The 22,085-nt window shown below is 40.0% G+C and overlaps 1 protein-coding gene and 2 non-coding genes across 12 annotated transcripts in view; all 3 read left to right on the top strand.

Moving 5' to 3' along the window:
* The window catches only part of CNOT1 (CCR4-NOT transcription complex subunit 1), a 54,679-nt gene that overhangs the window by 16,938 nt on the left and 15,656 nt on the right, over positions 1-22,085 (top strand). For 4 of the 10 annotated variants that reach the window (XM_026856524.1, XM_026856530.1, XM_026856525.1 and 1 more), the window contains exons 15-32: positions 85-236; positions 4,773-4,923; positions 6,274-6,475; positions 6,886-7,032; positions 8,148-8,272; positions 9,104-9,390; positions 10,598-10,676; positions 11,916-12,146; positions 13,429-13,569; positions 14,497-14,676; positions 15,733-15,849; positions 16,256-16,366; positions 16,931-17,008; positions 17,327-17,504; positions 18,010-18,140; positions 18,699-18,995; positions 21,314-21,454; positions 21,555-21,659. In XM_026856524.1, the coding sequence (XP_026712325.1) occupies positions 85-236; positions 4,773-4,923; positions 6,274-6,475; positions 6,886-7,032; positions 8,148-8,272; positions 9,104-9,390; positions 10,598-10,676; positions 11,916-12,146; positions 13,429-13,569; positions 14,497-14,676; positions 15,733-15,849; positions 16,256-16,366; positions 16,931-17,008; positions 17,327-17,504; positions 18,010-18,140; positions 18,699-18,995; positions 21,314-21,454; positions 21,555-21,659 (2,853 nt within the window). The remainder of the gene's footprint in view (positions 1-84; positions 237-4,772; positions 4,924-6,273; positions 6,476-6,885; positions 7,033-8,147; positions 8,273-9,103; positions 9,391-10,597; positions 10,677-11,915; positions 12,147-13,428; positions 13,570-14,496; positions 14,677-15,732; positions 15,850-16,255; positions 16,367-16,930; positions 17,009-17,326; positions 17,505-18,009; positions 18,141-18,698; positions 18,996-21,313; positions 21,455-21,554; positions 21,660-22,085) is intronic. The other 6 variants (XM_026856528.1, XM_026856533.1, XM_026856527.1 and 3 more) reach the window with 3 other exon arrangements.
* Positions 5,249-5,384, top strand: LOC113484581. The gene has a single exon (XR_003399246.1). It is a non-coding gene; the product is annotated as a small nucleolar RNA SNORA50 (small nucleolar RNA).
* On the top strand, positions 15,178-15,316 carry LOC113484580. Its single transcript, XR_003399245.1, has one exon. It is a non-coding gene; the product is annotated as a small nucleolar RNA SNORA46 (small nucleolar RNA).

The following is a 22,085-nucleotide window of genomic DNA, read 5'->3' on the forward strand; positions in this document are numbered from 1 at the left end:
CAATTCTTTCCACAGTGCAATTGCCAAGTTTGAAATAGTGGCTTGGATACAGTTTGAGAGATTAAAATAACTTTTTTTCCTCAGGAGCCCTTCATCCAGGCCTGTATGACTTTCTTAAAGAGAAGATGTCCATCTATCCTGGGTGGCCTTGCTCCAGAAAAAGATCAGCCCAAAAGTGCTCAGCTTCCTCCAGAAACCTTGGCGACTATGTTGGCATGTCTGCAAGCTTGTGCTGGGTAAGGATTATACTGCTTACACTGAATGTGTAATCTGTTTGCAACTTGTTTGGCCTGTGGTCACAGCTGGTTTGGAATTTTCTGTGGAGAATGGGGTTAATGAGTGCATAAGCTTGCAGGGATAGATGCAAGAGTATGTGTATTTTTGCACTGAAACTTCTGTTGTAGGTTAGGTGTCAGGAGCTTGAAAGCGTGTTCTTGTCTTTATAATCAAACAGGTGAAATGATCTTGGTAACTGGGGGATGACTGATTAGTCATATCCTGGGTTGTTAATGACTTGATACAGGGCTATAATGGGGACAAAAAGGAATACGGGCCACAGCTACAGAATGGGACAGCATCTTGGAAAACAGTGACTGTATAAAGGATTTTGTTACTGCATTAAGCAAATGCCTCAGTGTGGTTACTGCCCTAGCAGAAAGGGCTAATGCAGTTATGGGTAGGAGAAAAGTGGTAAGTGGTAATTGTAATGTCATTGAGACTGAAACTTCTTCTGTAACTTCTTCTGTCTTCATTTGAGACAATCTTGGAGTAGTCAAAGGATGGAAAATATCCAAGATCTCATGAGGATCAGATTGTTTAGCTAAAAGTCCAGAAGGAAAAAAATGTGGGTCCTAGAGAGATGTTTTACCTGCTAGAGGGGAACGTAGACTACAAAAAGGCTAATGGAAATGGGACAAATTAGCTTTTAAATAGTGTATTCACATTTAGTAAGAATGACTGAATATTGTAAAATATTTGTGGCGTCATTTCTTAATGCTGTCAGATAAAGGAGGCGTTTTAACTGCAGCAGTATTTTGTAGATAACTAGGCATAGCCTAGTGTGACATATGAGCCAGAGACTGAAAGCTGGTGTCAGATTTTGACATCAAAAGAGGCTGGCATGTCCAAGTGTGTGTTACCTGATCTAAGGCTTATATGTGTCCTTTGGCTTAGCCAGTGTTGTCCTGAAAGATATAAGAAACATCTTTAAAGGTATCCAGGATGATTCATAGCTCTCATGTAGATGCTAGGAAATGTGTATCAACACAAAATTGTCACAGTGGGTATTTGAACTGGAAGGGAATTTGAGGTACCTGTAAGATTTTTAGGTAAAAGGATTCTCCTGATTTCTACTGGGACCTGTACAATTAAACTTCAATGCTGCTGAAATACTGTTTCTGAAATACAATGATCTAGCACACCTCTTGGACTGAAGAGATGGCTGTTATTTTTCAACTCAAAAAAGCATCCTCTGAGACTATAGTTCACAAATTAACTTACATTCATTATTTTGCATCCTATCTTGTCCAGATTTTAGAGGTTTAATAGCTAGCTGTAGGCTGGACTTGCATCTAATGTCACTGTGTTCTGAATCTTATTGTATTACTAAGTTTTATTTATTCAATTAATTCCAAAAGTCACTAGTTCTCTACTGGCACAATTCTCTCGCTTTTGGTTTCTTTTTATAGATACTTGTATTCCCTTTCATGCAAGAATGTGACCTACTTGCAGTCAATTTCCATTAGGTATTCTCTTTGAGCTTTAAGAAGAAAATGCTTGGATTTCTTTCATGAAGCAATTGCTTTGATTAGCTTAGGTTTGTCACAAATGGAAGCAGGCTTTGTGAAGACTAGAAGATTAAAATCGCAGTAAATATTAAATTTGTCTGAGAGGGTAGTTCCATTTCAGTAGCTGAAGTCTGCTCCCTCCTAATTTAGGAATCTGCTCTTTAGTTAGGCTGTAGTTATTTTGTGTCCTGTTTTGTGTCCAGGGAGATACTTTTCTTAGCCCCCAGGACTCTGTGTGTGTTCTGAGACTCTTTATTTTTGGTGCAACATGTTTAGCACTAGTGAGCACTGCAGTTGTGGCATCATGGCTTCAAAAGGAACTGAGTGGTCCTTTTATTTCTGAGTGTTTTTAAAATGAAGTCAGGGTGGCTGCAGGAACCACAGGCTGAGCAAGCATGTGATTTGGTTACAAGTTGCTTATGACAAGTTGCTTATGAGAAGTCGTCCTCTGAAGGAGCTGCAGTGAGTTGAGAGTGGCAGCAGTGCCTCCTCCATGCAGCTGTGTCCAGAGTGTGTCAACATTGGAAATGGTCATTCCTTGTCAGTCTCTGCCTCAAGGAGGGAACAGGCTTCTGGCTACCTGTGCCTAGGAGAATGAAAAGGCCTTTCCTTGCTTTGTAAAAATGGGGGGGAGACAACAAAGAGATGTGAACTTGTTATTCCAGCAAGCTGGAGCTTCCTTTAAGCTGCCAGTTTTGTTCCTCTAAAGCTGGCTGACTGTGGCCCCTGACTCTCATCCTTATTTGTGTTTCAAAGCTCTCCTTCCTGCAGTTTTCTCTTCGTTCTCTTCTGGGAATAGCACTGATAAGGTTAGATGCCTGAATATGTTTTTACATAGAACTTGGAAATAGGAACACCTTCTTTAAGGTCTAGCTATCAAGTCATGCCCACCTACTTATCTCTTCATATTATTTGTCTCAAATGCGGGGTTTTTTTGTGAAAACCTGCAGCTTTGGGCTCTCTAAAAGTACTGTGGTGGTTGCATCTTGTTATGCTAGTCTGCCTTTTGACATGATAGTTAACCTTCAGTCTGTCTAGATGGGAAGACAATGTTAGTGGTTCATTCCAAAGCAGGAATGGCCTAACTGGTCACCATAAGTATCAAACTAAAGGATTGTAAGCCTGTTTTTTTGTCTTTATTGTGGCCTGCTATGTTATCTGTCTACAGCAGATTGGAATTTATTTTACTAAAGCATGCTATAGTATTTAAGCATGAAGACTCAAAATTTAACAGCTACAAAAAAAGCAGAGGGCAAAAGATTGACGGCAGTAACCATGTGTGAACTCGTCTCTTCAGTTCCCTGTCCCATTCCCTTGCAGTGCTGTGAGATCTTGGAATGCCTCCCACATCAGAAATCAAAGTGTGCTGCCTGTTAATTGGTCAAATGTACTTTGAAATGTTGAGATTTCTGAGACTGTGGCATTGGCGAGTTGACAAATACATATTGTAGATACTGAATCTGTGTGCCATGCTCAGAGCTCTGTTTTCAGGTCTGGTTGCACTTTCTCAAAACAGAAATCCCTTTGGGGTTTTTTTTGAAGGTAGGTTTCTGATCACTTTTTGATACAAACCTCCTAAGCCCCTTGCTTTTAAAGTCTTTGACACTATGCCTTGTTGAGATGTTAAAGCATCTAAAGGAATAATTGGCTTGGCTGATCAAATGTTTGTGCCATATGGAAATCTGCTGACCCACGATGTCTCCCCAGGTTCCCCTGTTGGTCTTGGGTGAGCTTCTACCCACACTGTATAGTAGATCACTGGTTTTGGAGAGCAACTGGAAGCCCTTAACTCTGTGTAGCCTGTAATGGGATACTTGCCAAAGCTGGAGACTGATCTGCACTTTGTTTTCCTGCCTTAACCATCGGGATGGTTCATCTTTCTTTTTCCCCTTGTCCCAACAGCTGTGCAGTAAAAGCTTGTGAAAACTGAGTTAAAATGAGGAATCTCCAAAGTTAACAAAGCAGCAAAGCTGTGTTAGTATAGTTGCCCCATTACAGGAAGGAATCTGCTGCTTCAGCTGTCCCCACCAAAATGGTAGAACTAAAGTTTAGGAAAGCTGTAAATAATTGGCTGTATTTTCCAAAAGGAAAATGTTAGTGTTGTGTTAGTATGTTTGTGGCTAGGTATGTCAGCAGCAGAGCTGGCTTTCCTTTCAGTTTGGGAACCTGGCAGTCAGACATGAAATACTTTGGAAAGAGGTACTGACTGCTCTTGCTTGTGCAGTGCCTCATACCTAAATTTGAGTTTTCTGTTAGCTTTTGATTATAATTTCCTTGAATAGTTAGGGTTTCTGTCTGTTTTGGTTTAATGTTGGTGCATGAAGCATGTCTTTCAGTTTATAGACAGATGAATTTTAATGAAGCACGTGGTGGTATGGTGGTACTTACCTCTCAGCCTTTTTTGTGCTCCAAATGTGTAGCCCAAGCTTTAATCATGTTTTATCTCCTCTTCTGGAGACACCTTGTGTGTTACAAGATTCAGAATGGGAATAATCATGACTGGTGAAGTCTGGGGACAGGAAGGAGCCTTGAAGTGCATTTGAACAAGGGACCATAGCATCGGTTATTGTGTGTTTTAATTCATGAGGCTGAGTTGTGTGTAGTCCATAATGTGAACAACAGACAAAGACACTTGTAGATAGTATGCTCTTCCCACAGACTGCTGGAGCCATGTGGGTAGATATCGCAGCTTTCTGGAAGTTGTTACTTGGTGGGGTAACTGTAAAGCAGTATTTGAATTACTGAAATATTCTATTGGAGGTTAACTTTTAGAACTACAGTTGAAAATTTTCTGTTTAAGTATAGCTGTTTTTCTTGGGACATGCTCCATAGTGCAGGTTTTGCAAATAACAAATGTAGCTTCTGCTGGAGTTGTTTTGCAACTTATATTTGTGAAATGTGGCCCCATTTCTGTAGGAAAGACAAATAAGTTAGGGGCCTTAATTTCATGATTGTTACATGACTCACTACCCTACTTTGTTCTAGGAGTGTTTCTCAGGAGCTGTCAGAGACGATCCTCACCATGGTAGCTAACTGCAGTAATGTCATGAACAAGGCTAGACAGCCTCCACCTGGAGTCATGCCGAAAGGACGCCCACCCAGTGCTAGCAGCTTGGATGCCATCTCTCCTGTACAGGTAGACAAACAACGTGCTGTATTCTTAGAAGGCGGTGTTGATTTAACATTAGTTCTGGTGCACTGTGAGCTCTTCCAGCAGGACTAAGTAAAACATCATCTGGCTCCCTTAGTTTTATGCTTGCATGTCTAGATAATTTGGTTGTAACTACAGAATAATGCCTGAGGGCTGTAGTTCAGAACTGTTTTTCACTTCACAAATGTCTGTAAGAAGTAATGGAAGTATAACAGGATGGGAGCACTGAAGAGGGATAGAGATTTGGTTTATTTAAAATAATTGAGGGTTTCTTTTAAAGTGCTAAAATTTACTAAGACTCTTGAGAATTAAGCACTGCCTTTGAACCTGATGTGTCTTGTTTGTAGCTTCACGGGCCAAGCAACAGTGCTAGAGCATAAGGACTTGTTATAACTGGGGCTCTTCAGCTCTCAACTGAACTGCTCTTTTAAAAACAAGGTACATTTAAGTTACTCCCTGCCACTCATCATCCCTTTCTCCTCTGGGAGCAACACATTACAGACAGGTTTTGCTTCTAGCAATTACATTCAATGGCAGATTTTAAAGTGGTGACAAGTTTTTCACATGAAATAGTGGCAATTCAGCATTTAAGAATGTCTGAAGCATCAGTAGATTATGTAAACTAAATACAGAGAGCAGTTTCCTTGTAAATTGTTGCTTTATTGAAGTTGCTCATCAGATGTACCAAGTATCTTGGCAACCTGCTGCAAATAACTGATGTGAACAAATAGAGCAGCAGATGTTAGTCTGCAGTTGTGCTGTCTCTTGGGTAGATAACTTTTCTGCTGTTCCTAGTCAGGAGCTCTTAACTTAGTGCTTTGTCAGCTGTTACTGTGCCTTCCCTCCTACTCATCACCTAGGTCTTAATGCTTTTTATTGAAGACTGCATTCAGGTATTTAGCTGTGAAAAGTGGGCAGAGTGAGATCCTTCAGACAGTCAAAAATACTCTAAGCTTGATATGGAATAGCTTTTGTGAGCTTTGAGGTGAGATGTAAGTTGCAGACTGCAGAGCATAAACTAGTATAAAAATCTATGTGCTGCTGCTTATAAGCATTTACTGTTGTGTTACACTTAACTAGAGACTATGGAACAACCCACCTTTCTGTAAAACCTCTGATAGAACAGGATTTTATGGGATTGTAGGAGAAAGTGAAATTGCATTCTGTAGACAAACTTATCTTTTGGGGTTATCTGGATGACTTCAGAATTTAAAGTAACCATGCGGAAAAGCTCTTCTCGGGAATGTTATGATATATGTAGCTGTCAAACCTGCCAAAAATCAGCCTGATTGCAGTTTATTGATATCTGTGTATAATGTTCCTTTCTTCATTCAGATCGATTCGCTTGCAGGAATGGCATCTCTTAGTTTAGGTGGCTCAGCTGCTCCTCACACCCAGAGCATGCAAGGCTTCCCTCCAAACTTGGGCTCTGCATTCAGTACTCCTCAGTCACCAGCAAAGGCATTCCCCCCTCTTTCCACCCAAAACCAGACAACAGGTTTCAGTGGGATCGGAGGACTCTCTTCACAGCTTCCAGGTACTGCTATCCGGGCGGAGTGGTTTGTATTTTTGACATAACAGAGCTAAGGCACTGTCATTGCCCTGGTCAGAAAAACTGAACAAACAGCTGTGTGTCATGTGGGAGGGAGTTACACACTCCTTGCTCCTAGGTCATTGCTGAAACAGCACTTCAGAATGTTGCAACTGCAGTAGGTAAAATGTTTGTCAAGAGGATGAGTGCTTTGACAGATTTTAGCAGCGTTACTGTAAGTTGGGACAGATAAAGAGCTGCTTGAGATAAAACTGCTTGATATTAGACAGTTATGAGGCTACATAGCTCTGACTTCTTGGAAGTGGCAGGTGCTGGGAGTAGGCGCATACTGTGAAAAGTGCACCGGTTGTTTGCTTTTCAGTGGTATGTGGTCTTACTACAGGTTTACTTTTCAGTAGGTGGTCTTACTACGGGTAGTCTGACTGGCATAGGAACTGGAGCCCTGGGCCTTCCTGCGGTGAACAATGACCCATTCGTGCAAAGGAAGCTGAGCACATCTGGACTGAACCAGCCTACATTCCAGCAGAGTAAGATGAAACCTTGTAAGTGGTAGTGTTGTCTGTGGCTGTGAAGTGTGACTGTGGTCTGCAGTTAATCTCCATTTCCTTCAGGGGAAGCTTGGATCTGTAGGTGGTAAATGTTAGAAATGTGGCTCTTGTATTATGCTATTAGTCTGGAGAAGGTGCTCTTAAACTTGTATACTAAAAGCTTGCCCGGTGGCTGGGGAGGGGTGGATTAAAACAACCTGTTAGCATAAAAATACAACATGTTACAGATCTGCATGAACAGTGTGTTTGTGCTCTTTTTTTTTTTTTGTGCTGTGTTTTTAAAAAAAAATGTTGTCCTGCTCTTTGTAGAGAATTGTATGCATCTGAGAGGGTGGGTTTTGTTTTGTCTGTAACAAGGTTAAACAAAGCTACCTGGGTAAGGTCCTGTTGCAGAGGAGAACTTGACAGGTGAAGCAGTAAATTAGACTGCAACATTGGATACATATAAGACTAACAAGTTGATGGGAAGATGGTTTTTGGAAGGAATAATTTGGTTCCTAACACTGAACCATTATCCTTCACTCATGACTCTGAAGTATGCTCACAAAGAAATGTTTAAGCAATGTTGCCTTTAGGAAGCACTGCCATATGCTGAACTTTCCATGTTACTGTTTTTACATACAACTCCTTTGATAGCTCTTCCATAAAAGCTAAGTTGCCAGTCTCTAGAGATGTACAGTAGAGGTGGCTGTAGTGACCACTGGTTTATATTTTTGGTCTTGAACATTCAGTATAAATTTGCCTGAAGCTCACTGGCTGGCCTGAAAGTTTGTGTGAAAGCTTGTCTGCATGTTAGTGTTGTGTAGCATGCTTTATTCTAGTCTGTTTTGCTTTCATTTAGTTTAGATGTCAGTTGACGTTAGCTTGGGATGCAGTGGGTTCTAGGACTACAACAGTATGAGGTTAATTCTATCTTTAGAATTCAGTTCTTTTGCATAAATATAACAAAACAGATTTTTAAATAATTCCTGTCTACTGGAAAGGTTAGATATCCTGCTTCTCGAGCACTAGCAGGTTCTGTGTAGGTTGGTGGAAGAGTTGAAAAGGACTAGATGAAATACTGGTTGCTGGAGTTGTTCTGAGCATGATACCTGTCCCTTTTTTAACAGCTGACTTATCTCAGGTGTGGCCAGAGGCTAATCAGCACTTTAGCAAAGAAATAGATGATGAGGCAAACAGCTACTTCCAGCGTATTTACAACCATCCACCACATCCCACCATGTCTGTAGATGAGGTGAGTTCCCTTCTGTAGCAGTTGCATGACTTGTCTAGAGACTTGCTATGAAGTTCATAGTAATTATTTCTTCATGTATTAGTTTCAGTGAAAAATAATAAAGGGCTAGTAGATGCTGGCAGCATTGCTCTTCTGCTTGCTATTTCTAAGACAGCGTGCTTTCACAGTAAGCTTGTGGTCCATCATTACATTCACCTTTGACTTCTGCAGACTGAAGACTTCAGATGTCTAATTAACACTCCTAAAATGATGCTAAGTGAGATAAGTTCAGTGTGGAGTAGAAGCTTATGTGTTCAAAATAAGTGCTAAAGCATGCCTTTAAACAGTCTGTATAAACTATACTTGAATATATTTGTTTTTAAAGTATCTAAAAATGGTTACAGCATCCAAATATAAAGGTGTCCTGAGTTCTGCCTCCTGAGCTTTGAGAATTATTTTGGTTAGTCTCTATGAGAGTAATTATCAGTCTGATGTACTGGCTCTTTGAAGTACTTAAAATTTACTTTAATTTATTTGTGTGGTTTATAAATTATGGAAGACACTGAACATTAATTTTCATTTTTCTAATTTTGAAGCAGTGGAGTGGGCAGTCAGACAATCTTATGTGAAGACATTTACTTAGAAGAAAGGGGAACAAACTAAAGTCTGAGGAGGAAGCTTGTTGTAGTGATGTAGTGTCTACTGGTTAAAATAAAGTTTTCTTGAACTAGGTACTCTATAGTATAGCTTGTGGTACTGCAATTTAATAGTTGTGAGCAGTCTTGAAACCTGAAGATGCAGAGGGCTGAAGTAAAGCAAATCTCTTGGTAACAATTTCCAATTTCTTTGCAGGTCTTGGAAATGCTGCAGAGGTTTAAGGATTCCAATATTAAACGGGAACGAGAAGTGTTTAACTGTATGCTGAGGAACTTGTTTGAGGAATACCGTTTCTTTCCCCAGTACCCAGATAAAGAGCTGCACATAACAGCCTGCCTCTTTGGTGGGATAATAGAGAAAGGACTGGTTACTTATATGGCATTGGGCCTGGCCCTGCGCTATGTTCTTGAAGCCTTACGAAAGCCTTTTGCATCCAAAATGTACTATTTTGGTATTGCTGCACTAGATAGATTTAAAAATAGGTGAGTGTGGGTTTTGGTAATACTTGTGACAGTACATGTAATGTCTTGTTAACCTTGAACTTACTCTGGGGTAACTTTTAAAAAAAATCAAAATGTTTAATGCCCTACCTCTAAAAAGGTGGGACAAACCGAGATGCTGGACTCTGTTTATGAAAACAGTTCTGTGAAATGTTGAGTTAGATGAAATTGTCAGCTTGTTAGAGTGAATGTAATTACTCTTCACAGGTGCATTATAAGGGAGTGCTATTTGCAGTGTTCATTAGTGAAAGACTGGCTAGGAGCTAAGCTCTAGGACTTTGGGTTTGCTTTTTGCCATACTTGAGATGTCTGTGTATCTCAAAAGAAAAAAAACCCAACACCTTTCTCAAAGCTTTTAATGGATTGCAGAGAGGGGAAAATTTCAAGGCAGGCTGCCAGAGTAGTCAGGATTGTACACCCATGGGGAAAATCTCCATTCTGGAAGAAGATACTTGAACTTGAAAAATATTAGAAAGCTTCCTGTAATTATTTAATAACTAGAAATGTGTGGATTTGGAGTGTGGACTCAGAAGTAAGGAGCATATTATCTTCTCTCCTTATTCTCCTTTTATAGTTTATCCACCCTGCAGTATTTAATCTGTAATAAAAGCTGTTACTTGCAGCATTCATGGTTGGATATTGTTTGGTGGAGTTAGCTGAACAGAATGAATAAAGGCACTTAAGGCTGACATACTTGAGGCTTAGCCACCATCTTCCTCTTATTAAGAACCATTTTAAGCAAGACCTAAAGATTTGACTCTCAATGAGTAGTAGCAGTGTCTAGCATTCATCAATAGAACTGTAATTTGTTTGCATGGGTGAAGCTTCTGTGTTGGGGGCACTTTGGTTTGCTGTTTAAAATGCCCTGACTACAAATTACCTATCTAATAATCTTATTGCAGGCATTGCATATATAAATGTAATTGTGTGCTTAGTAGTAGTGAGATATAGGATAAGATGAGTTGCTGTGAATAAATCTTGTGTTTTGCTGTTAAATCCTTTCAAATGGGTTTTGCAACAAAAAGTACTTTGTGGAGAATGCTCTGTTTATAGTACAGCTGCTATAAGCAGTCCAGAAATAATTCTGTGGTGCAGTATGGGAATGATACTAGTGTTAATTTGTGTGTGTCTGTTACACTGGTTTTGATCTGGGCTTATGTTGCTGACTAATGTGTATTTTGTCTGATAGATTGAAGGACTATCCCCAGTATTGTCAGCACTTGGCTTCTATTAGTCACTTTATACAGTTCCCACATCATTTACAGGAGGTGAGTGTGTTTGTATTAGCACACTAGCTTTCTATGGTTTTAAATTCTTTTGAGCAAATTCCTGTTTTCCTTTGGAAAAATAGTCTGAGCTGTCATAATTTCAGATAGTGTACATCCACAGAATCAAATATCTTTTCTTAAAAATTTTGCCACGGGATGGTGTGGGCAGGTGACAGTGGTTATCTCTTCTGTTTCCATAAAACTGTTTGGGATGATTCTGTTGAATTAACTGCCTGAATATAACTGCAGGATTGACCAGTGCACATGGGCCATGCCCAAAGGTTTTAAAGGCTTTCAGTGGATTCATGTTCCAGTCCCTTATGGATTTGGTGGTTTTTCTGGAAGAGGGGACATTCAGCTGGGTTTATACAGTTTCATACTCAGACCTGCTAAAGTAATCCAGATAAAGATGATGATTTCATTCCTGAAGTCTGATCAGAGTAATGAAAATACCCTGTAATCCAAGGAGTAAAAGCAGTGTTGGTGATATAGTGTCTGCCTCAAAGGTGCTTTCACTGGTACAAATACAGAAGAGCTAATTCCAGTGGCAAAGCTTGAGAGCATAATCTAAATAAGGAAAAATGTTCAGCTCTAACATTAAGGTAGAGAGGCTATTTACCCAAAGCTGCGAAGTCCAATAGCAGTGTGTTTCACTAACAGATTTCAGACTGTATCCCTTAAATGACAAGTCTGATGTTAGAAATATCTGGGTAAATGTATTGCAATGGGGAAGAGGCTTATTTTCTACTGTGGAGCTACTTTAGAGGAAGTAAAAACATAGTTGGAGACTTGAGAACTGATTTTGCATACTCACTGTGAACTTCAGACTTGACCATTTCTGTGTAGCTGTAGGAGTCCTTAGGGAAGACTTCTTACCGCTTTGAAGCAAGTTTCTTGATACACATTTCTCTTATGCTCTTCCCCTCTTTTGGTCTGCTATCCCTGGCCTGCAGGGATGGGGGTTTCAGGGTAGTGCACTAAAGTTTTAAGGATGTAGAGTCTCTTGACACTTGGCATCAACCTGTTGAGGTCAGAGGTAGAGTTTGAGGCTATTCTCCAGTAAGAAAGTAAATAGTGACAAGATGTGCTTTTTAACGGTGTTCAGTTATATCATTCCCTTAATGGCACTAGTGTCAAGTGTTTTAAAGATTGTTGGCAAACTTATGTTGCTCATGCTAAAACACAGGCAACAACGTATCTACGCGCTGAGAACTTACGTACTTGTTTACCCTATTGTAGTACATAGAATATGGACAGCAATCCAGAGATCCTCCTGTGAAGATGCAGGGTTCAATCACCACTCCTGGAAGTATTGCACTTGCCCAGGCTCAGGCCCAGGCCCAAGTTCCAGCAAAAGCTCCTCTTGCTGGCCAAGTCAGCACTATAGTAACCACCTCAACCACCACCACTGTTGCAAAAACCATTACAATCACCCGGCCCACTGGAGTCAGCTTCAAGAAAGACGTACCGGTAAGCATTCTGTCACTCCAGTGCCCTTACTGGAGAAGCAAAGGAGTTAAGTTTCTGATCTGTGTTGAGTACATGGAGACAAAATCTGATTTAATTTCTGTAGTACAAGTTTTCAAACTGCGTGCAGTATTTTATGTCTGAAGCATATAACCTTTTCGGCATGATCAGCATTTTTGCAGAGAAGGCATTTTTTGATCATGAAGGTATAGAATTACTGTGATGTCACATAGAAATTGTGTTTGAGGCTTTAATTATCAAGACAATTACAGAACCATTGTTTCTGTTAATGACTTGCAGTAGGATTCTTGAAATAGTTGGCAGCTGTTATTCTGCTTGGGGCTTGAGAACACTTAGTGCACACTAAATCACTTTTGACCTAGCAGTTCTAACTGCATGAGGCTTTTCAGATTTTTAGTCACTTATGCAGACAAACCTCTGAACACTAGTCAGTTATTACAGGGTTGGCAGACTGATAGTATTGGCTATTACACAGAAGGTGTTGGGGCACACTTGGTCCCATATGTACACTGAGGAGGCGTAGAGCTGTTGCACTGTAAAGTGAAGTCTGGCTTTCTTCCTGGTACTGTGTATGTATAGGTCTCTTAAAAGAAGTTCTCAAGAGGCAAAAGTTGTGAACAACTTTTGGGGGACGGTTCATATGTAGCTATCAGTCTTTCACACATGATTGTCATATAGATAATTGTTATTTTGAGGTATCTGTGTTGCCCAATTTTAAACTCCCAAGTCATGACTGATGTTTAAAACTCTATCTCCTTTCCCCTTAATTGCAGTGTACCACATGCTGAAGCTGTTGGGTTTAGACCTGCAGCTCTAGGGACATGGGTCACATTCTGTTGACTTACATGGCATGCTTGCTCTTAAATGAACCTCTGGGAGTTCTCCTTCCTGATTCAGCACTAAAGTGGTCCTGGAGGCTCACTGTTGTATTAAGTATTGCTCACTATCGTACTATAATTTTTCTCCAGGCTGACAGTGCATGCAAGCTATTAGCCTAATGGGTGACATTGCAGTGGCACCTATTGTATATGAATGTAAATGCTGTAAGTTTTCTATACAGCAGCATTCTTCTGCTCAGTATTGATCATCGTTCGTAGAGTAAAAAAATTCTTGGCTCCATTAGAGTGCTGCTGAAAATGAATCTGAGACAGTAGATGCCACCTGACAAAGCTCAATTCTTTTTTTCACTTGACAGAAGAACAAAAGTTTCTTTTGATGTTGCCTCTGGGTATTATCTGTTCTTAATTTCTTGTTCTCCCTGCAGCCTTCCATTAATACTACCAACATTGATACACTGTTAGTAGCCACTGATCAAACTGAGAGAATTGTGGAACCTCCAGAGAATGTCCAGGAAAAAATTGCTTTCATCTTCAATAATCTGTCTCAGTCAAATATGACACAGAAGGCAAGTATGGAAGAACGCTAGTAAAACTATTCTTTTATACATTTCTGGAAATCCATTCTAAAGTGGTGGGTGATGATGTTACTACAAAAATTCCAACTTGCAAAAGATTAGAAGGGAGCACTCTGTAAAGAAATAATAGTTTCCAGCACCTTCTGCTTGATGGAGACGTAATTTTTCCGGGAAAGGAGAGATGGATAAAATATAGGTATTCTTAATCTTTTTTTCCTACAAATTTCCTTGGTTCTGTATAGCCAGATCCTTTGTACTAAAGTATTATATATCAGTAATGCACTTCTAGTAGATTCCCAGAGTAATTGTTGGATAGTCTTTATCATTTGAAAAAACTGAAAAACACTAATGCAAGTTTCTGAAAAACACTAGTGCAAGTTCGAATAAACATTCACATTATAAATAGGCTGGGTACCATTTAATATTGCAAAGTTAAGTTGTTGGACTCTTGTATTTTAAGCTGAAATTCAGGGACTTCTTCTTAACTAGTAGAAACCTGCAGTACTGCTGCCACCTCTGCAATCTGTCTTGTGGACAGATGGCTTTAAAGTAAGATGCTGACTTTTTTTGCACTTAACTGGTAAAAAAGATAAGTGGGTGAGAGGTAAACTATTATGCTTTGCTGATTTTTATGATTAAGTCCTTACTGGTTGACCAGATCTTTGGATAATGAGACACTGGTTTCAAAACTTTTAGCTAGCACACTTCTTTCTTCTAAAAAGAAAAAAAAAAAACAACACAAAAAAAAACCACCAACAAAAATCCCCCAACCAACCAAAAACCACAAAAAATCCCCCAAAACCCCAACAACTTTAGTGTTAAAAGCAATTGACTGACCATGACTGTCAGAGCTGACCTCAGAAGTTTTTGGTCTTCTCATATATTCTGTGGTGTGCTTTTTCTTTGGTGTGGAGACAGGTTGAAGAGTTGAAGGAAACAGTGAAAGAAGAGTTCATGCCTTGGGTATCACAGTATCTTGTGATGAAGAGAGTCAGTATTGAGCCTAACTTTCACAGCTTATATTCAAATTTCCTTGACACACTTAAGAATCCAGAGTTTAATAAAATGGTTCTGAATGAAACCTACAGAAATATCAAGGTGAGTAGTGCAAGTTTAAAGATTTAGGAGTGTGATGTTCTCAGGATGTTTTACTGTGTTGCTGATCTTCAAATATGGAATATCATTCAAAAACCTACTTGCTAGATTATAATTCAGCTAACAGGTTACCTTTGTGAATACTAGGATTCTTCTGTTTTCAGTCAGGAATGTACCAAAGACTTAATTCAGATTGTATAATGAAAGGGCAAATCTGCATTTAAATTCACTTATGTAGGTGGGCTCTAAATTTCTGTGAGGCTTGCAAATTATAACCTAAGGGAGAATTGTTTATGATCTTTCTTTTGTGCTGAGAAAGTATAAAGACAAGAAACCACACTCTGCTGTTTTGGTCAAAGAAAAATAAAAGGGAAAAGGGAAGGTTTTAGAAAGTGAAGGTGTAACAATGAAAATTTACTAGAGGTCCGGGATAATGTGACAGCGAGGAGGAGGGAGAAGCAGTAGCCCAGAATAGATGAGTGGATGAAACAAGTTTATCAAGCAAGCACTATTTTTAAACCTGTTGGTGGAATTTCCTGACTACCATGGGTTACGCTGTAGTGCAAAAGAATCTCCTGGCTCTTTAGAGCATAGCTGACCTTGCTCTGTTCAGCTGCTGCTCTTCTGAAGCTAAGGAACAGAACTAGCAGCATGATACTTGTGACATGATTTAAGTCTTGAAATGAAAATTAAATGCTTTCCCAAGAAGTGCTAACTGTGGCCTTTCAGGTCTGTAATGAAGCATTAAGAGGAAGCATTGCATTCACAGGTTATACTTCACGAAGTGAGTAGTTGTAACAGTCTTGACAGAGTAAATGGTAAGGTCTGGAAAAGTGTAATCCTCTTTTTGATCCTCTTTGAAAGAAAGGATTTTTGAAATCATTACAGGGCAGACTTATGGGGTGCTGCTTTGAAGGCTCTCTTGAGTATCTCTGTAATGTGACCGAAGCTCAGAACTTAATGTTCTAAAACTCTGTCTCAAGTCAGATCAGCTGTTGGGATTTGGGTTTGAGTCTGATTATCTTCCAGTTGTTGGTTGAGTTGCTTTTTTTTCACTAGGTGCTACTGACATCAGATAAAGCTGCAGCCAACTTCTCAGACCGTTCCTTGTTAAAGAACCTTGGTCACTGGCTGGGAATGATTACACTGGCTAAAAATAAACCCATCTTGCATACGGTGAGCTTCTGTCTTTACAGATTTGTTTGGCATGAATTGGTGTGCTGTTTGTTATGCAGTAACATAAGCTGTTTGGGAAATCTTACCACGTAACTGGTGCCTCTTTTCTGTGCGCCAAGTACAGAGTATGATTCCACAGTTGGTTACTTAAGACTTCTAAATATTTTCTTATATCTGAAAAGTTAGTAGTTAAGTTCTTGCCAAAATCAATTAATTCCATGTAAAAACATGTATTTGTAAATCTTTAAGTAACTGCTGCTTAGTGATCTGTAAAATTCAAGGACTGTTTTGACTCAGCCTTGCCAATATGTCCTATAGAGAAATAGCATGTAAGTGGAATTTTTGCAGTGTACTTGCTGTTTTCTCCACCTTCTTCCACTTTTCAATTGTTGATGGTATTTTTCAGGATTTGGATGTGAAATCACTACTACTGGAAGCGTACGTTAAGGGACAGCAGGAATTGCTTTATGTAGTACCATTTGTTGCTAAAGTCTTAGAATCCAGTGTCAGGAGTGTGGTAAGTGACTTTGTGCTGACAGTTATTGCTCAAGTGGCAAAATAAGTATTGCAGAAAGTAATTAGATTTTTTCAAAGTGAAAACTGAATTTCATGGAGAGAAAGAAAAGGGATGTAAGGGCTTAAACTGAAGATATTCTTACTTGAGGGAAAGTAGATGACCTGTGCATTTTTGCAGTCTAAATAGGTGATATTAGCTGAACTCTACTGTGGTATCCCTGAACAGAACTCTCTTCAGAACTGGAAGAATGCCATTGGAGCAGATCTAGGATCTTTTTTTTTTTATTTTCCCCCTGCCCACCTTTGACCCTGATCAACTCTTGTAAGTTCTGCTTGACACAGAACTGATCTTTCACAAGGACCAAGTCATTTTGTTTCCAGTTTAATGTTCAACTGGCTTCCTAATCTAGTTCCAGTCAAACAGAATACTAAATTCAACTGTAACTGCAGCTGTACAAACTTTTCCATGGCTGTATGCACATGTGTTCACATTTCAAAAATTTCCAGTTATGTTATCCAAGTAATTCAAGAAGCTTGTATAATACTGCTCTCCTTTCTCTTGTAGGTCTTCAGGCCTCCAAACCCGTGGACAATGGCCATTATGAATGTTTTAGCTGAGCTACATCAAGAACATGATCTAAAAGTAAACTTCTGTTTTTCTTTCCTATACCTACTGAGTGTGAGCTTTTCTTGACATACCAGTCAAGAAGGATGTGAAGGACCAAATTTCACTTCTCGCTGCTTTAGCATGGGGAGAATTGGGCATTGCTTAATTTGGTAGAACTTGGATGAAACTCTTCTCCTGTGAGGTCAGCATGCAAGATATTTGTCTAATCCTCGGTCACTATTAAAAGTCTCTAAAAGGCATGGGGTTAGAATGGGAAGCTTGGGAGTCCAGTGGCCCAGTAAACGTTTCGGGTATTTTCCTTGTGACATAACCTAAACTAGAATTGTTGTGCAGTTGAATCTGAAGTTTGAGATTGAGGTGCTCTGCAAGAATCTTGCACTAGACATCAATGAGCTGAAACCTGGAAGTCTCCTGAAAGATAAGGATCGTCTGAAAAATCTGGATGAGCAGCTGTCTGCTCCAAAGAAGGATGTGAAGCAGCCAGAAGAGCTACCACCAATCACAACAACAAGTAAGTACCTTTCATATGGAATCCAGAACTACACTATAGAAGCTTAATAAGGCAGGTTATGGTGTTGCAAAGAAAAATGTGAAGCTGTATATGCTATTGTAACGTTGCTGAATGCTTGAGAGCACTTGAATAGTTTTGTAATAGAAGTGCGTGTACAGAGTTTGGAGACAGGAAGAGAATTAAAGCATCCTGAAGAGTTAATTCTGCATGTGCTATGTGTATCTACTCCTTGGAAGGGAGTGAAGCAGGATGAGCTATTAACAGTACATTAAGGGCTAAACTGTATTGTAACAAACAGCTCTGTTAAAATGTGCTGAAACTAGTTTGGTACTAATCATTGGGAAAATGGAGAATAAAAATTGCTTGATAAGTTCAGGAGGCTTCATGATCAAACTGAAACTTTTGGTTTTTGGTCACTTGCTGGTTTAAACGAGAAGTATTTACTTCCATTATAAGCATTTGCTTTTCATTACTGGTTCAATATAAACATTCTTGTATTCTATAGCTGCTTCTACAACTCCAGCTACCAGCACCACTTGTACAGCCACGGTTCCTCCACAGCCCCAGTACAGTTACCACGACATCAACGTCTATTCTTTAGGAGGGTTGGCTCCACATATTACCTTAAATCCAACAGTAAGTTTTAGAGCTAACTTGGTTTGCTAAAAGAATTCTTACCACCAGTGTTGCCACAGATCTCAGCTGGCAGGAGCAGCATTTTGTAAGTTAAAGATACTGGAGATTCGTTTGTCAGAAGTAATGGGGAAAATGAATGCTAACAGGTAGTCAAATGGAGAACTTCAGTGGTGGTTAGTAGTTGCATGAGCAGTCTTAGATGGTCAAGTGATCTTTCACTGTGACATTAATATCCAATTTCTGGCAATAAGCGTCAGTTGGGATAGTTGTTAACAGGACTTAAGCTTAAAAGGAGCTTCAGCACTTAAGAGCAACTTAGCTCTTATGTTAGTCTTTGCATTGTGCTTGGCTGTGACTTTGGCAGAGAAGTGGTCAGATGTCCCAGTTTCAGAGTTATTGAGCAGATATTGTAATAGCTGTGTGTGGAACACAGGAGTGCTGCACTGTAGATGAGCTATGACAGTAACCTTAAAAAGTTGTTCAGAAAATGTGACTGTCGAGGGTAGATGGGACTCTAGTTTACTTTATTCTCACTTAACTTTCCTGATCCTCCTCCAGATCCCACTGTTCCAAGCCCACCCGCAGTTGAAGCAGTGTGTGCGGCAGGCGATAGAGCGAGCAGTGCAAGAGCTCGTCCACCCGGTGGTCGATCGATCCATTAAGATTGCCATGACTACTTGTGAGCAGATAGTCAGGAAGGACTTTGCGCTGGATTCAGAGGAGTCACGGATGCGTGTGGCTGCACACCATATGATGCGGAACCTGACTGCTGGGATGGCCATGATTACCTGCAGGGAACCTTTGCTGATGAGCATAGCTACCAACTTGAAAAACAGTTTTGCTACTGCACTGAGGGTAAGAGTCACATCTGAAGCTTATTTCCAATTTATGGGACTGTAGACATCCAGCATGAGCAAATTGGTTTTCCACACTATAGATGTGTTGATTAATTATGTGGCTTAACTAGTGTGAAGATTAATTTAGTGGACAAAAGTTTCATGACTCTTGTGGAATTACAGTGAAAAAACTATGCTGAGATTACTGCTCATGTCAAATGCTCTTAAGCCTGTAAGATGGATCTTATTATGTTGCACACAAACTTCCTGAGTCCCTTTTTATTTTGCCTCAATGTATTTAATCACATCACAGAAGCTTTGAAGTGCTTTATCTTTCTGTGGATTTTTGAGTTAGAAAAGCTAGAGTGGGGAGAACTGAATTGATTTTTGGAACTTTCTGGTGATGTCTTGGATTGTCTTAGCAAGGATGTATGTTTTGGACAGATTTCATTTACTTGTGCTGTTAGCAGATACATAATTAAGATTTTTCTTCATGGCTTGTTACATTGGGTTTTCTAGAAGATATTTTCAGCTCTCTTTGTGAACAAAATTTGAGTTGCAGTGCAAATCTCCCCTTCTTGGCTAAGTAGAACAGTTCATGAACTGCTGGCCAGAACAGCTGCTACTCAGAATACTTGCTGTGCTTACTGTCAGTGTTGGCAACACACAAGCATAAGGATTTTTAAAAGATCAAGGCATTGCTATCCTTTCAGGGATTTAAAAACCCAAAAAGACAAAGTACTGCTTACGTTTTGCTTAAGGACGTGTTACTATTTCCCATCTGGTGGTGAGTGACTGTGCAAAGACCCTTTTGCAATGGGGTTGCTCTCTTGCATGGTAACTGGCTCAAGAGCACAGGATTTAATGGTTTGAAGGGAGTACAAAATGTTGGCAAACATTGCATCTGCAGGTACTGGATGGATAGTCTGGTGTGACTCCCAGGCCTCAAACACTGACCCTTCATGCGCAGAACTTGAAATTACTTGATTGCTAACATGAAGAGCAGGAAAAGCATACAAATGAATTTTGTTCCATCCATCTTAAACAAGTTAAGGATGGGAGTAAACAGTTCTACTGTGGCTTTGTTAACATGTGAGCTGAGACTGACTGCTTTTAGCAGCTGTGCTAATTATGATTCAGAGTTTGTGTATCAAGCTAGTAACTGCAAGAGAAAACACTGTTGCCCTCTGGGTAAGAGGGGCACAAATACTTCTCTGGTGTGCAGTGTTGCTATGCTTCATCAAATGTAACTACAGCCCAGATAGGGAGGTGATTGACAAAATGCTGGTAATCCCTTGGGTGGTACAAGAAGGTAAAGATGAGATGCTGAAGCTGGGGAGGCAGGAACACAGACTGGTGTTACAGCTGTGAATATCTACCAGGCATGATGTGTCACTGAAGAACATGTGTAGGCAGAAGTAATTCAGGTTTTGTGGAAGGCTTAGTGTTAGTGTATTGTGGTGTTTGTGAGAATGTCATTAATGGTGTGAAAATGTAGCAACATAGTATTCAAGTGTAGTTTTTTCCCTGAAGATGTATGAAATTGATACTGGGCCAGCTGTAATCAAGGAGGTTTTCTTAAGGAGTAATGCTACAAAACATTGTGTTGCAGAAGAAAGTACTGTGCAAGCCATCAAAAATTCACATCTGGCCTGTTGTCTGTGAGGTGGGTTTAACAAGCAAGAACTTCTGTTATTCGAAAAAAGCAGTGTAGTTTTCAGGAATTAATGAAATAGGGGTAGATATTAATGGACAGTGAAATCCAAGTAGACTGGACTGTTTCCATTTCTATGTGTATTCCACTTCCAGTGGGGGTTGCTGCTTTGTACCCTGGAAAATAAGTCCATCTGTAAGGGATCTTTTAAAGCAGACTCCTGAGAAGAGAAGAAAATAAAATTTGTATCAGAAAGGGAACCCAGTGAAAAAGGCTTTAGTACCACCGTTTCGCATTATTAGTGATGCACACTTATATCTTCTAAGATATAACCTAAGAAGTGGGAAAACTTTTAGGCTGTGATGTGAGGCTTGCTTTTCCTGCATTAGCATCTGTTGCATGTGCATCAGTATAAAGCAGGACTTTATTTCTGTGCCCTGGAGATAGGTTGGGGGGTCACCTCCTGCTGTTTTGTTCCATGTTGAAAGCCTTTACTGTCGTCTTGCTTACATGTTTTATTCAAAGCTATGGAAAATTATTACTGTGTATTCTATGCAAAGAGAATGCACTTGTAACAGCGTTTCTTATTGCTGGTTTTCTGTATAGGCTGTGGTGCAAATTTTAAGACTAGTAATATAAAGGAAAAGTTTACAACTTTCACCAGTTACTGTGGTTTTCAATAGGCAGCCTCCCCACAACAGAGGGACATGATGGAGCAAGCAGCTGCTCAGTTAGCACAGGACAACTGTGAGCTAGCATGCTGCTTTATCCAGAAAACGGCTGTGGAAAAGGCAGGCCCTGAGATGGACAAGAGGCTCGCAACTGTAAGTATGGGACTGCCATCTCTTAAAAGTATTACGTGTGCCTATATACATCCAGACTTGGTGTCTAAAATTGAGAGTGATGTTTGGGGTTTTTTCCTAGGAATTTGAGCTCAGAAAACATGCTAGACAAGAGGGTCGTCGGTACTGTGATCCTGTTGTGTTAACTTACCAGGCTGAGCGGATGCCAGAACAGATCAGGTTGAAGGTGAGGATGTTAACTGAGCTATGTTCTGATGCTGCTCTTCTCCCCCTCCTAGTAGTGAAAAGTGGATGGCACAACTTCAGCTGAGCAATCTTGTGTATTGTTAGTCTTGCCTTATAGTGCAACTATTAGCTTGATTAGAAATGGAAACACATGAATCTGTTGTTCCAAAATGAGTGTTCATATCATTTCCTCAATACCTCGAGGACATTAAAAGTCCTGTCTCTTGGTCTGTGTTGTCCCTTTCACTGAAAGGTGGCTAGTCTGTTTCATTGTCTTGTCCCCTTTATATTTGCTTCCCTTAAAGGGTCATGTGCCCTCAGCAGAGCATTTCTCTGGTAGTATTCAGTTATTCCTGTTTCTGGGAGTATGAGTTGCAGTTGTAGAGCAAAATCCTCCTGTTAGGATGTGTGGCTGCAGAGACAGGAC

This window comes from Athene cunicularia (genome assembly GCF_003259725.1).
Source record: "Athene cunicularia isolate RWA chromosome 11 unlocalized genomic scaffold, athCun1 chr11_part1, whole genome shotgun sequence".
NCBI lineage: Eukaryota > Metazoa > Chordata > Aves > Strigiformes > Strigidae > Athene > Athene cunicularia.